The sequence below is a fragment of the Triturus cristatus genome, chromosome 3_2, assembly GCF_964204655.1.
Source record: "Triturus cristatus chromosome 3_2, aTriCri1.1, whole genome shotgun sequence".
NCBI classification, from domain to species: domain Eukaryota; kingdom Metazoa; phylum Chordata; class Amphibia; order Caudata; family Salamandridae; genus Triturus; species Triturus cristatus.
The window spans coordinates 994,387,587-994,403,159 of record NC_140584.1 but is presented as its reverse complement, the minus strand read 5'-3'; the positions used below and the strand labels follow the sequence as shown (position 1 = coordinate 994,403,159).

General features: G+C 46.9%; 1 protein-coding gene across 1 annotated transcript in view; it reads right to left on the bottom strand.

Annotated features, from left to right (window-relative positions):
- Positions 1–14,604, bottom strand: part of YWHAG (tyrosine 3-monooxygenase/tryptophan 5-monooxygenase activation protein gamma) — a 132,555-nt gene extending 117,951 nt beyond the window's left edge. Inside the window, exon 1 of the mRNA XM_085649608.1 lies at positions 14,166–14,604. Within this exon, the coding sequence (XP_085505734.1) occupies positions 14,166–14,252 (87 nt within the window). The 5' untranslated portion in view covers positions 14,253–14,604. The remainder of the gene's footprint in view (positions 1–14,165) is intronic.
- Between the last annotated feature and the right edge of the window lie 969 nt (positions 14,605–15,573).

Here is a 15,573-nt window from a genome sequence, read left to right as displayed (position 1 = left end):
GCTTGGTTTTCAAACAGTTGTTTTCGTTGTTTTGCTTTAAGCACTCTAAGAACATGCATTTATTTCCTCTCTCTCTGTTGTTCCTTGTGAGAAGTTGGCCTGGCATATGCTGGTCACTAGTTATAGTGGCCACCTTGCACCAGTCCAATTCGACTCTTGGTAGATAGGTTTAAAGACAACCTTTTAAAGAAAGCTATCCTAGTGGTAGCTGTGGAGAGCAGCCTTCAGGCTAAGTCTCTGAGGAATGTAAAGCAGCTTGTTTTACCTTATAATCTCTTGAATTACCAAATGAAAAGACACCACACAGGTGTATATATATCAAATATATATGTATTTATTTCTAAATATACTCTACTAATCTCTTTATGAGATTAGAGCCAGGTAAACATTAATAAGATCAACAGTTCTCAATAAATTAAGCACAAATATGGCTGTAGCCCTAGGGGCGTACCAGACCATATACTAAAATAGTGGTATAACAAACTCGACTTGCACAAGTAAGAGGCCTAGGGCCTTGGGAATCGCTGGGGCTTCACTGCTGCAGTGTTTACTGGTAAGTAATCGGCCCACAGGAGACGCGTGCAGTGTCTAAACACGCACGCGGGTTTCAATGCGTTTCAATGGCAAATGTCGCGGTTTGTATTTTACAGTTCTAGGGCACTTCGGAATGGACAACAAGCAAACAACTTACAGGGTAAGTACTTCGATAGCCAATGCGCACTTGGGCACCGTAATGCCAGGGTTACCTCACCCAGGGAAGCCGGGTGCAGAGGTGTCCTTTGGTGTCGGGTCGCGATGCTGCTTTCAATGGGAATCATTGAAGTCTTGCTGCTTGTGTCATCAGGTGAAGTGTCCGTGGAAATCCAACGATGGATTGGAGTTGCAGGTGACCTAGAAATTGAGGGGACAGAGTTCAAAGTCACTTGCCAGTGACCGGTGGCCTTCAGGATAGATGACCACTACTGTCGAGCCTCTTCACGTCGCTGATGGTGTTTTGTCTCTTCGCCCACGTGGTCCAGGAGAGATCGAGGAAGACCAGCAGCTGGATTTGGAGGGTCCCACGACGTCTGCAGCTGATGGCAGTGTCGGCACTCGGATCGGAGCCAACAAACCTTGGCAACTGCAAGTCTCGTGTAGAATGAAGATCTTGGATGGTTCAGACCAGCAAGGTCCGATGGACTTACCCAGCGAGGGTAAGTGAGGGCAGGCCCAGAGCAACCAGACGAACCCTTGGAGTAGTTCAGAAAGTCTTCGTGGGGGCTACTAGACACCGGGCAAGCAACCGCGAAGACGCCTTTGCAGGGAAACTTCAGCAACAGCCCACGGTCACTCGGGACTAGGTATGCCGCTGTTCTTTGGTTCCAGACCTGCTAGGGACTTGGACAGTAAGTGGTCCACAGCACAAGTTTGTAGTTCGTCGTTCAGGGCTTGCACTAAATCAGTACACGGTTCCCTGGTATTGCTGTACCTCGTCACTCGTGGGGTCCAGATGCCACAGCTTCGCTGGGGACTCAAAATGGCCGACGAGAGGTCAGGAAATCAGCTTCAGGGGACGCAGGGACTTCGGGCTCCGGCGGGAGCGGTAAAGTTTGCAACCGTTGTTCAGTCCTTTTGGTCCTGCCAAGCAGGGGAGTCACTCCTTGACTCCAAGGGAGATCATTCGGTCTTCTAAAGGTAGTAGAAAGTTGAAGGGCCAGGATTCTTCTTCGTAGAGCGTCGTCTAGGTGTAATCTAAGTTGCATTGGCAAGCTTTGGTATCTTATACTGATAAGATGGGAGGGACTAGCTCTATGGCCACTCCTCTAGGAGGGCCAGGGTAGTGGGTGGTTACACCCACTTCCCTTTGTCCAGTTTCACGCCAGGACAGGGGCAGGCAGCCCCTGAACTGGTTTGAGCTGGCATATGCACAGGGGAGCCTACTGCTCCCCCAGTGCAGGACTTCAAAGCACTCTAAGAGTGCACCCAGCCAGCTCCAATACACTAAATCCTGTCTGGGAGGTTGTGACACCTCCCTGTGACAGGAAACCCTTTGTTGAGCTCCCTCCACTGCGAGTTTCGGTCAGCAGCAGGAGGGCAGCCCGGTGTCTGTGCTGGTGGCATCCATTTTGTGATGCCAGGGCCTTAGAAGATTTCTACGGTTAGTACAGTGTGTACATGTCGTCCCCTCTAGAAGGGTGGGATCCTACTCCCACACCAGTTACTGGTGTGGGGGTAGGATTCCAAGTTGTTTGACACCAAACACGACATGTTTTGATGCAGTCATTCCAAAGTTAGCATTTACCGCGAGGTTATAATGCACTTAAGAGTATATGGTTTAACCGCATCCACAAACAGCAGCAGAGAATAGACTCTGCCAGCTGCAGAGGGGTCCTGCTCAGGCAGAAGCACCCCCTCACATAGTAAACCATGCACCCTGCCCTTGGGATTGATAGGGCCTACCATAGGGGTGACTGATAGGTTTATGTGTGTGTGTGTGTGTGTGTATGGTGAGATATAGTAACCTATACCTCAGTGAGGAGTGCTAACACTACCTCACACAGGCTGCAGTAGCAGGCCTGTGGCGTCAGATTGTGAGTGCTTCCCAGGGGTGGCATAATACATGCTGCAGCCCCTGGTAGGCCTGTGAAGTACCAATGCCCTAGGTACCTAAGGTACCATATACTAGGGGCTCATAAGGTACCACAGTATCCAATCACTAGTGCATCTAATATGCACGCCAATCATTTTAGGGAGTAAGCAGATAGGCTGGGGTCCTGGATAGCAGGATCCCAGCCAGACTAGTCAAAAACCATTTAAACACCAGGAAAAAAGTGGGGGCAACCATATAGTCAGATTCCACCTTCCTACATTCCTTCTCGATCTATGCATTTTCATCCCTCAAGGCCGATACATGCTTAACTACTACTCACTTGCACAGGTACACCACAGCAATCTCCCCAGCAGAACTTGGAAAACAAAGTGAGCATAGCACGAGCAAGCAGACAGTAGACAACAGCAGTGAACATGCATAATCACATATGCAGAGAGGGTGGAAGGAGCACTACCCGATACTTCCATAGCAAGAAGGAATAGGATTTTTGGGAGCTTCTGAAAGCACCAGCATAGAGTGCTTTCCCTTCTTAGGGCTATGGAAAATAGACCTATTTTATGTTCAGCACTAGAGAGAAGGAAAAAAGCAAACATGTACAAGAATCACTTCTTTTAGGAAAAGAAAAAAGCACTAAAAAGGTCTTTGTATATGCAACATCTTTCACCTATCCTTTTATAGCCACCATACATGGAGAAGGAATTTGAGGAATTAATTTAAAGTTTTGAAAGGGTTCAATGGTTAAAAAAATAAACACATGCCTAAGAGTCCTTTTTTAAGCTGCGGCTGTCCAAAAGGTGTCATTTAAAGAGATCAACGCAGTCTACAGAGATTTAAATACCCATACTGCAAGATTCATGTTGACTGTGTTCCTATTCAGAGGAGACATGGCCTGGCAGTTAGGCCTCAGCTGTTTGTATTGGAACAAGACCATGTCTAATTCGGATATGCCTGACTGCTGACTGTGGTTGCATGGAGGGCAAAAAAAATTATGGACTGGGATGCATGCAGTCCAGCAGAGTAATTTGCAACAACTGAGATTAATTCATGCAACCCACCCATCACTTCTTTTGTTTTCCGCTGGGGTTATGGACCAAGCAATCAAATGTTATGTCTAAATGTCTTTAGTGCGAGATGCAGAAACACGCCCATAACCTGGATTAAAAAAAAGTCTATTTGCATTGGTACTCAAATCTGTTCTGCATCTTGGATCACACCAGAGCTTTGACAAGAACAGTGGCCTCCATATTACACAAATTGTATATTCTTGTCCTGATTATTAGCAGGATATTAAAAAGACTTAGAGGTTTCTTTTACCAACTTAATAAAAGAGGAAGGATCCCCCATCTAAAAGAAATGTCACAGGATCTGTAGTGTATATGTGTGTTTGAAGTTATTTATTTTTCTGAAATATACCTGCTGAATTGGGGTGTTCACTGTTTTTTAGGTCTCCCCTGACCCAGCGCATGCGCTGGTCTGGCGAGACTTATTGAGAGGGCTCCAAAAAGTGCTACCAGGCCAGCCTAGAGCTACAGTGCATGTGCGCGGGCGCGCGCACTGCACTTTACCGCGATTAGTTTCTCTTTCGCGGCCGCACGGCCGCTTTGATGTTTGATTGTGATCGCGATCGCTTTCACTTTCGCGGCCGCTTTGTATAGCCAATAGGTCTCGCTTTTGAGACCTTATATGTATTTAGTTATGCAACTGTTGCATGGCAAAACACTTATAAGGTCCCAAAGGCGAGACCTATTGGCTATGCCAATGCTTGTTTATGCCTGGCACAAGTCACCTGTACACCATTTCTAATGCATGGTCACATTGACGTTTACTGTGCTTCCCTGAAAAAGGCATCGAGCAAATATCTAACTATCTTTGCTTCTGCAGAAAGACAGTCACTGTGTCTAGTCAGACAAACTCCGATATCCAATTACTAATAGACGGAAGAAGGCCCACGAGATGATTCAGCTACACAGGCTAAATTGCCTTTAAAAACTAAATTTTGAGTTTTTTTGTACTATAATAACAAACAAATTACAACTTATAGTGCCAGCTACACTAAGCAGGAAATTCCTGTGAGTATCTCGAATAGACATATTAAACAATTGCCGACTCAGGTCATAACACTCCCAACATTTGGCCTATATTTTAGAATGTTTTTGTGGGAATCCCCTTCCCGCATAGATGGGTTGTTGTTGTTGTGCACACCAGTGTACTCCCCTTCATGACACCGCAAGAGTAGGGTGTTGCGGGATGGTCCAAGCACGTGCTATGTGCCTTTTAGCCACCAGTGTGGCCATCCCCACCAGTGTCCACTCCCCTCGAGTGTTCTCCGGGTCCTCCAGGATTCCCAGTATGGGGAGTTTAAGAGTCAGATTTACATTGTGCCTTAGGACTCGGAAGAGAGTACCAGCAACCTGACCCCATTAGCCCTCAATCATCAGGCATTTCAGGCAACTTGAAAAGACAAAATACATATATAGGGTTCTGGCCGGTCAGTTTGCGACACGACTGGCATGCCGCAGGCATCAGGGAGTGAGGTATGAGCTGTGGAGGTAGTGGAGCTGAATCAGCCGGAGTCTGGAGAATATGGCTAATTTACGGGAGGACATGCAGGCCTCTCGCCAATCAGCGTCCTGAAGGGGCCTACCAAGCTCTACCATTCATACCTATGGGGACCCAGGTGATCGGTTTCGTTTAGCACTAACGTCCGGTAGATTTGGGATACTCTACCCCTCCCGATGCTTCCCATAAGGAGTTTGTCTTCAAGAGAGTTGTATTTGGGAAGGTCTACTAGTTCTGTTTTATATCCGGCTAATGCATGTCAGAGCTGGAGGTATTGATAAAACTTGATCTTAGAAAGTCAAAAATGTGACTACAATTCTTGTAAGAAGCATATGTAGCTACCCACCAGATGTCGTACCCACCAGATGTCGAAAAGATTTGAGATTCTAATCTTATCCCATTTAGCAAATCTTTCTAACTGTGCAGTAAGGCAGAGTTTTGGGCCATACCAGAGAGGTGTTTGTTGGGTCAACCTGCCCACAAACCTGTGGAGCACAGAATTGCTTTCCAGGTCATGAACACCATTCTAGGGACTTTGGGGAGGTTCCCCGGGATCAGATCTCCATGAAGAAGCCCCATCAAGTTGTCCAACACTAGGACCTAGGAGAGAGAGTTCTGCACAGTATGCTTGATTATTCCAGCCTCCACAGACCCAATCACTTGGGCAGCACAGAAGTATAGTCGTCTATCAGCCATTGTCATCCCTCCATCGTATGTAGAGTTGGAATTTGATCAATGTGATTCAGGGAGGTTTGTAATCCCAGAGAAAGGAACAGACCTCCGAGGCTATACCCATGAACCAAGAGTTTTGGAACATCAGTGGGAAGTTTTTGAAGGGTATACAGGAAACGAGGAAGGATCACCATTTTGAAGAGGGAGATTTACAAGGGACGTTAAGCTGTAGGGTTAGCAACCCAAGGGGTCTTTTTTCAGTTCTGTAAGGAGAGAGGTTAGATTCAGGTTCCATGTGAGTTTGGGTGCAAGAGCTATGGTGATAACTAGATATTTAAAGCTGAAGCGGCAAATTGCTATAGAGCCTTGACAGGAAACAGAATTGGTGTTGCTTCTGACAGGCACTAGGAGGGATTTGCTATTGTTCAGAGGAGGCCGGAGGTCTAGCATCCGCAGGCATCTGGGTCCTGATAGATGGGAATTGGTGAGGAACACCAGAACATCATCTGCGTAGAGTGCAATTTTGTATTCAATGCTGTCACCCCAGTTCCAGTTGGAAACATGGGCATCGCAATGTACCAGCCGAGCCAGAGGCTCCATAGCCAAGGCAAAGAGGAGCAGAAAAAGGGGACAGTCCTGGCGAATCCACCTCTAGACAGGAAAGGGCTCCAACAGGACCCCGTTGACTCAGAACCAGGCTGTCGGGTGATCAGAGAGAAGCCACAAGTAGGAGCGGAATCTCTGGCTGAACCCCATACGCTCAAGAACACCGTCAAGGAAGGACAGGTCGATCGAGTCGACCGCCTTTCACAGTCTAGGAGTAAAAGGGCGCACAGATCTCTGTGTTTTTGGGCACAGGTCAATTTTATATGTGCCTGTCTATTAGAGTGTAGGGTGCTGCGGCCGGGCATGAAGCTGTATTGGTCCTGATGGACAAGGGTGCCAATAAACTGAAAGTCTGAAGGCTAGGAGTTTTGTTTTTACCCCCCCACATCTCTGGTCTCCCAAGTATGTCTCATTCAGTTGTTCAACAATCTATCAAGAGAGGGAAGTAGAAGCAGTCCCAATTAGCTTCCAAATATGTAAAGAAACATTCAGGAAGGGAGAGACCAGACCAGAGGCTACAAGCTGCACCTCAAGAGAGCAGCCCACACAACATGAGCTCCTTGCTCGCCCAGATGCAACGCGACTGACAAATAAGGGTGCTGGGACTCTATGTGGGGCAGGGTACAAGCCGTACGCATGGTCACACTTCCATGTTGCTTATACACCTTGTGAATGCTTCCCTTACAGGTACCTGGCCACTTTTCGCTTAATTGATTCCAAGATAAAATCCTTCCTGTGGAGCTCCTCAAGGCCCCGTCTGGGCGCACTTAAACTGAAGGCTCGCCGTTCTTGTAGGGGACTAAGCCTCCCATCAGTGGAACACTTTGCCCTCGCACTGCAGCTCTCTCAAATAGCGTTCATGCTGCCAGGTACCTCTGATGAACCGCAATGGGTGCAAATAGAGAGACATCTGCTATCTGTAGGACCAGGCTTCTCTGCTCTATATGGACAGGGAACAAGCCGTCAAGACCCCTCAAACCCGGTACTATTAGCCATGCAAAAGGCCTGGCAACGAGCACATCGGCTTATGGGTTCCCACCCACGATTCCACGAGAAGGCCCCCCTTTAGAGGAATGCTGGAATACGCATTAATAGACAACCGATGTCCCGGCCCCTATGGGAGACGGCAGGTATTCACACTCTAGACCAGCTTCTTCACGATGGGGACCTTAAGAAGTCTGAGCAACTTCGAGACAAATTTGGCCTTCCCACGTCGCAGTCCGGCAAATACATGCAGCTTTGTCATTGTCTGCAGAAATGTCTGGGGTCACGCCCTTGGTCACTTTCAACCTCGCCTGTGCTATCATACCTCCCTACATGGTGATCACACAAAGGAGTCATGTCCAGCCTCTACGGAGTACTCGCCTCCCATCTCTTTTCACAACCCCTATCACAAGCCCTTCGAACCAGATGGCAAACCCAGCTCTGTCTCTTCTCTTGGCGGAGGAATGGGCTGAACTATTGGAGGACCTTGACAAAGGAGCACGGGAGGCAAGACTGAAATTTTAAATCCTACACGAATGGCACTGGTCACCAATTAAGTTGCACAAAGCAGGACTCAACCCGTATGAAAACTGATGGAGATTCGCAAATACAGCTTGCAATACGACCCACATCATAAGCGAATGTCCCTCAGTACAGTCCTTTTGGAACTACATGGGCAAGTCCCTGAGTACCACTATGCCCTTGTGCATGCAGCTTACTCCCGCTGAGATCCTACTTCATGACTTGTGACGTCCCCCAAAGTTGTCAAAACCACAACGTCGACTACCACACTGCACTTGCCACAGCTAGGCTATGTATCCTGTGCCAGTGGAGATCGCCGACCCCTCCGTTCCCGGGAGGATTGGTTGGTGGCCATAATCCACACAGCCTCCCGCAAACGAGTCATTTACAACCTCCAGGACCAATCTGACCTCTTCCTCCAAGTTGTGGGCGCCTTTCCTACACACAGAGTGTAGAGGTGAGAAATATCCCACAACAAAAAGCTCATCTTAGGCATCAACATGACAATATTTAGGCGTCTTAGCTCCTTATTCCATTCTACTTTACTCTGCCTTCCTCCCCATGCACATGCGCTTCCTTCGTGAACCCCCTCATTTCCCTGATCATCTGTCTCCCACTTCTCTTCCCCTCTACCTTCATCCCTCACCCTCCCCACTATCACCCTCCCCAGTGAGACCCACTCCCTCTCGTAATCTCCATCCCCCCCACTCCTCTATCTTCTCTCTACACCCAATAACCTCCCCCTCTGCGCCCCTGGCTTCCTAGCATTGTGGCCCATCAGGTTTAGATTAGCCAAATCACACCCAGTTATTACGACAAGGCTCATCATACGTGGACAAAGTTTAACACCCTTCCCTACTCACGCGCCTATTACGCCCTCGATACGGTCAATGTAACTTCAGAGCAGGGCACCTAACCTCCCTTATACCCCATGCAACAAATTATGAATAACAGTGGTGTTTTCTTTCACCCACTGCTACACCTCCCCATAGACTTCTACACTCTGGGTATAGTCCCTCCCCCTCCCCCCCCCCCCCCGTGTCTGGGAACCAGTACGATCCCACTGCGATTTGATCAGTCATGACATGGCCCCCTATAATATGTTATTGCCGTCACGTCATTCTCCCCCACCCACACCTCAACGGCACTTCTAACAACTGGAATAGTTACATCTTTCCCTCCCTCCCTCCCTCCCCCCCCTTTCTTCCTTTTTCTTTCCCCTCGTCCTCTCAACTTCCTCTTGAATACTTTCCTTATTTTCCAAGAGGCACGTTCCACACAACTTTTTTCTGTAATATCCAATGTGGTCTTTGTTTCTATGTGGCCGATGCTGATGTTCCTATGACGTTATTTTATTTCAAAATTGCTAATAAAGAATTACAATACAAAAAAAAAAAAAAAAAAAAAAAAAAAGAAGAAGAAGAAGAGAGCAGCCTACGTGTCTCTCCCAACACCCTATGCGGAACGTTCAGTGATTTAAAAAGTTGAGAGCAAATGCAATCTTGTTTGCCGGAATGAATATGACCAGCCGCATAACCATGTCCAGGGGATAGTGTCCCACCGGGCACGAGTAATATATAAAAAAACAGGGGGGTGGGGATTATCCTTTTCCCCTAAAGTTGGTCTTGGCAAAAGCCATCGACCCGGCAAGGGCGCATGTCAGCTGAAACTTGTAGACCATTTTTTGACCTTTTATAAGTGATGTGAAGGACACAACAGGTCCTATTTTTCACATCCACCTTTGTTTTTAACCTTACCCTTATCATTGTTTTGAATAAATCTAATTATATGAAAAAGAGGTCATTTTAATAAATTTTTTTACAAGGTAGATCCCAACTATTTCCTCGGGATCACCTCCTGGTGGAGGGCAACAAGACCCGATAATGATGCTATTAACCATGACTAGGCCAATGGCCAAAGACATACCAAAGGCGGAAAATGGCTGTTGAGGGTCCTACATATATTTCTTATCAAGATCCCTCGAGGGCTCAGGGCTCCACTACTCATTCAGTCGTTCATCAAAGGCCACCAAACTTGTGTGTGAGGCGCAGACACACTCCAAGTAAATTTCAGAATATGCTTCCATCATTTTCAGTCACTCCTCCAAATTCTCTCTGTCAGGCTCCTCAAGTGTGTTCCGATTCATCACTTAATTCAGTCAGAGACATACTCACACGTTGTATTAGCATTTTACATCTCTTCAGCAGACCCCATTACCGCCAGGAAAAATTACAATCAAAAGCAAAGCTAATTTAGTATGAAGAGGGGAAAAAAATACTGTCCGAGGAATGCACCACAAGAATTAGGAGTACCGACACTGCAAACGGTTCTCGCTCTAGCATAAACGACAAGATTTTTCTTATAAGGTTAAATAATACAAAGGACAGATGCCAAATACAGGCATCAGTAATGTAAGCTTCCCTTCTCCATCAGTCTGTGCAGTATAGCCTCCCCCCACATACACAAAACAATTACAGGTAAGGCACTAGCAATGTCCCCATTGACAGCTGCCTCCTTGCCCTTGCTGCCAGGTGTCCGCCTACCGGCAAGGAAAAGCACAGTTTGTCATAATAGAGTCAACACCTCTGCTAACATCACTGGAACATGCCTTTTGTCATAAGGGGACCTGGTGTGTAGCAGCAGCTCGATACCATGTCTGGGACATATAGGCTCACAGCAACTCCACAGCCAATAAACTACCAGGGGCTTACCTGGCCAATCCCATGATGAGTGCCCCCAACCAATCCAAATTCAAACTAAAAAAAGTGTTCCCACCGACCGGAAATATTTGAGCATATGGGTATCAAAAGCTCTGGTCCTTCTTACTCAAGATTATGGTACAAAACATCCTCTATAAGTGAAACCATGAACAACAAATCTGAGTCTCTAATAAAAAACTGCATATGGAAATGAGTAGAGGTGGTCACCCTCCGGAAGAATGTGTTCCAGAAGCCTCTGTTTACCTATTTTTAAAGCATATTGACTTGGAAAGGGTTGCATACTAAGACGAATAATCACTTTCCCTCCCTTCAAAGCAAATCCCACGTGCAGTAAAGCGCTTAAAAGACTGCTGCATCCAGAGAAGATATCAAGCAAAGGATTCCTCAAGCATCTGTCCTGTATTAGTGCTCATCTTCAGTAGACGAATCTCTCTGCCACATGTCTACGTAGATGCTTTTCAGTAAGTACCCCGTTTCAGATTTGGGACTATTTCCAATGCCAAACTCCAATAGAACTGTATTTTTTTTTTTAAAGTCAAACCCTTATTTATGTGAATGAATACACACCTTCCACGCAAAGGTCTTGTTCAGTTTGAGACCATGACTCTGAAAACCTTGTCATACAAGTCCTTTTAAAATAAAGAAAAATTTTTTTTAAAAAAGAGAAAAAGTTTTAAAAAATATATAAACTACCTCACAACACAGCATAGACCACCTCTAAGGCTATTCATTGAAATAGATAGTGGTGACGTGGTGGAACAGGCTCAGACTGAGCACAAGTGTGCATCCAAATAAATAATTCCCGAAAAGCGTTGTACTGCAAGGTAACAAAAACTATGCACGGCCAAGATGTTCCAACAATAATGTTGCTGCATAGAACAATGAAATGCTGATGTTCAAGACGAATTTCAATTTAGGATTATATAAAAAAGTAGAACAGAATATTGTACATTGTCTGATACCAGCCATGTGCCAACCTCGTGTTTAAGAATATACATGAAACCATTCCAAAGTCTGTGTGCAAAAATGTACCAGCAGTCCAATATATTTAAAAGCAGCATAACCTCATTTCGATTTACAAAAGATTCCAGAAGTAAAAAATAAAATAATTTTTTTTTAAAAAAACACAATAAAAATGGTTTTGGGCTAAAGCGTTAGTCAAACTCGCATTTGTTTTACTGAATCAAATAAGCAATACAACAGATTTCCTCAGGACTTATAACCAAAGTAATGCGCATGGCAGGGTAGCATGGTGTCTCCCATTCTATGACCCGCCCAAATACAATGGTGCCATGTACTGTAGGCAAACAACTGCAAACGAGACAGACTGCGACAATCCTAGATCAGCATTCCCTGCTCGTCAACCATGAGAGCAACCCAGGCTCCTAAGCTCACGCCTGCTCAGAGAAAGGCAAAACATGATTTTTCCTCGCGTTAAGGCATCCCTGTATTTCCCTCCCCCTCAACCTATTCTGCCTGGTCCAGCCTTTCTCTGCAATATGACAAATGCAGAATCGTCTCGAATGGCCTGGCACTGCTTCCCACGACTGCTTTATTTCGAAGATCAAAGTAATCAGCTGGACCTACTAGAATTGTGTTGTAACGTTAGCATACCTGCTCCAATCCCAACCAGTTTTCCCCCCAACCCTAATTGCGATATACCAAAATAATTTAGTTAATTATGATAAATATGTAGTTAAACTAATTACAAGAAATCTCATGAGATATAGCCAAAGAAGGGAAAAAGGGACAAGGTTTTCTGCTGGATGTGAAGAGTGGGCGCCTGTATAACGGACGCTGCCTGGTCACCTTCAGGAGGAGCCTGCGGTCTGTTAAAGGTATAGCCTTTTTACTAGGAATCTGGTCATATAAAGCCGTATGGAAAGTAGGCATAACAGCAAAGGGCGCACGGATGGGTGTCATTCAGTAAACAGGCAGATCCACTAGAAAGCAAGGCAGACAATATTTCTTTCTACCCCAAATATCACTTGTCACCTCGCCATTGACACAAACGGGTGAGGCCCACAGTGTCGATGACACTAACGCGTCCACTATCCTTTTCCATTGGGACCATAACAGCGAGTATCTGGTGCACTACAACAGTGTCTCAATCAAAAGCTTACCGAATATTACAGCTAATATTGCCTCCTAGACACATTTCATACAACTATGCGACAGCGTGCATCCGATGAGAAGTAGTGAAGAGAGTATACCACGCTATACACTCACAAAATACTATTCTACTCCAGTGGTGGTGCTTCAAACCCACACATGAAACACAGACAGGACTCCTGGAGCCGCACAGTTAGGCGCAGGAGGTGTCAACGCCAGTGCTCCAATCCCTACCATCCACACCTCAAATGCAACGATTCCTGCAGTACTAAAGCCCCAGACTGCAACATCTGTGTCCAAGGAGAGGCTATCCTTCTGCATAATCTCCATCTTCAGGCACAGCTGAGTGAAAATTAGTCCGACATGTGTTTTGTAGCCACATCTAACCATAAACACTGCATTCAGCTGTCCATGCCATGGGCCATTATGGCTCACACCTAAATTAGGAGGAAGGTCGAATGAGTGACATTTATTAGGACCACTTCAATCATACAATTACAACTGAAATGTTCTCATTTGGCAGTGGGGCAAATAAGCCCACTTACAAAACACCTAGATGGGCGGACGGATAGCCCTGCCCTCTGCCAACACCCATACCATCGAAGGAGGGGCTGGCAGGACTGATGGCACCCGTACCCCTCCCCCTCCAGGAATAGAGACTGGTATGTGACACACTGCCCCCTCCACCCATAATCACCTAATATAATGGATGTCGAATAAACGTCTACGTTTGCTCACACCACTGCCCAAATAATCACAATTATGGGTGAGAGCTCGTATAGAGCAACCCCTCCACCAACCACCATACTCCATGCAGGCATGCCTGTCCCAAACATTGTCACTAATTAGAAATAAGAGGCCTAAACCTTGACAATTTAGTCTTAGCGGCTCTGGGTAGGGGGACGCACAATATTAGGCCAGGTACAATGCATGTCAAATCCCAATTATCTGGTCAATGGAAAAGTCTCGGATACCCTTTTGACACTGTGGGGGTGGGTGTACATTGATCTATAAACTCCCAACCTAGATTGGGGAGTACTCCTATGCTGGGGGCAGACTATCCTTGCCCTGGCTCATTACAGAATGAAGGGGGGGGCTAAGGGCACTTGCACCATGACCCTCAGACTCGGGAGGAATAACAGTAACCTCCCCTGGGTTCAGATGGTCTTGCCATCCGAGCCCTCGGTGCAGACGGGCACAAATTGAAACTGCTTAATTCACCCCAATATTGTCGGTGGTGGTGGGCGACGTGGGGTAACATACTTATCCCTTCCCCCTGGGGACGCTCTAAAACAGGCGGCCCCGCGCTCGCTTAAGGCGTATAATTTAACAGTAGCTCCGGTGGAGGACAGTGTGATATCCCTTGGGACAGCAGGGCGGCCCTCAGAACCCCCACTTACGGCTTTCATCGCCGCTGCCATATCGTCGTATCGTTCGGCTTGCTCGGCCAGCCGGGCTTTCTGCACCAGTTGCTCGCGGTCCACCATCTTCAGGCTGCAGGGGAGGGGGGCTGTTGCTGCGGCACGCGCGGTTCAGGTGGGAGCACTGGACAGGGCGCTGGCTGCCTGCCTAGACGCCTTCTAACTGCTGGTGTTCGGACAGCCCAGGCGCTCGCGCCTGACAGGGGAGACGGCTCGCGCTGTGTCAACCGAAGCTCCTCGTGCCCTGACACTTCCCTCTGCTGCAGCTCGCGCCGGCTGCAAGAGACTATCCGTTAGGGTTGCGTTCCACTGAGAAGATAACGGGCAGGAAGATGCGGCAGCTCCTGGCAGTTCTACGCGTGCTGACAGAACAGCCCCTTTCCAAACCACGCCTGCCTCTGCGCTAGCCGCAACTCTCGGCTTCGCCCCTTCGGTGACGCAAAGGTCCGTAAAAGGGAATCTTGGTCTACGAGCTTTAGGAATGGATGGGGGAGATGTTGTCGCGGACAATACCTGCTGGGATACCGAGTTCCACCGATTCGTAGTTCTCGTGTCCAGTAAGGAAACGCCTTGATAAAAAAAACTACACTTCCCAGTGCATATGCGCAGACAGACTGAATGCGGAGTAAGCACATGATAGGGAATATAATTATTTAAAGTCCATGCATCATTTAGGGCAGTGAGTTGAGAATTTACCAGAAGCCGGGTGTGCAGGGAGCAAAGAGCTGTCTGTGCAGAACTCTTGGCCCGTCCTACATAATAAATAATGCAAGGCATGATGTCATGCTCAGAGAAGGCCCAGTGCTGAGTCACTACAGCAGTCAGGGAGCCTATGAGCCAGCGGCGCACCAACCGGACGTCTGAAACGGTGTATTCTCTGTTAAGGCTCAACCTACGCGCCACCTGGGGCTGTCTACTCACTGAAAGTGCGCCTTTCTGGCTACTGTTTCACTGGCCTTCAGGCTGTTCGTTTTAAATGTGTCCTCGGGGCAACTGTCTAGCCAGTTGTAGTGTACTGTTATCATTATGCTTTTTTTTGTTTACTACTGCTCCGCCTCCAGCATAGTATCTGCTGGCGGAGAAATCTTACAATAACTTAATTCTCATGTATAGGGATTCATACCGCACTTCGTGCCATTTTTAAGCACTGTAAGTAACAGATGGTTCATTACGCACGTTTATGGCACTTCATTTACAGATCTTGGATGGAAGGCGGCGTCTGCCTTGACATATTGAACTTGACCTTCAGGTCACAGCGGATTTCAGTAATACACTCATCTTCATTGCCAGTTTAGGTTCATTTTGAAACCTTAAGGTATCAATGATTTGCTGTGGTAAAAACAGCTTATAAGGAACATTATCACTTATAATCTCTAAAATGTTTTCA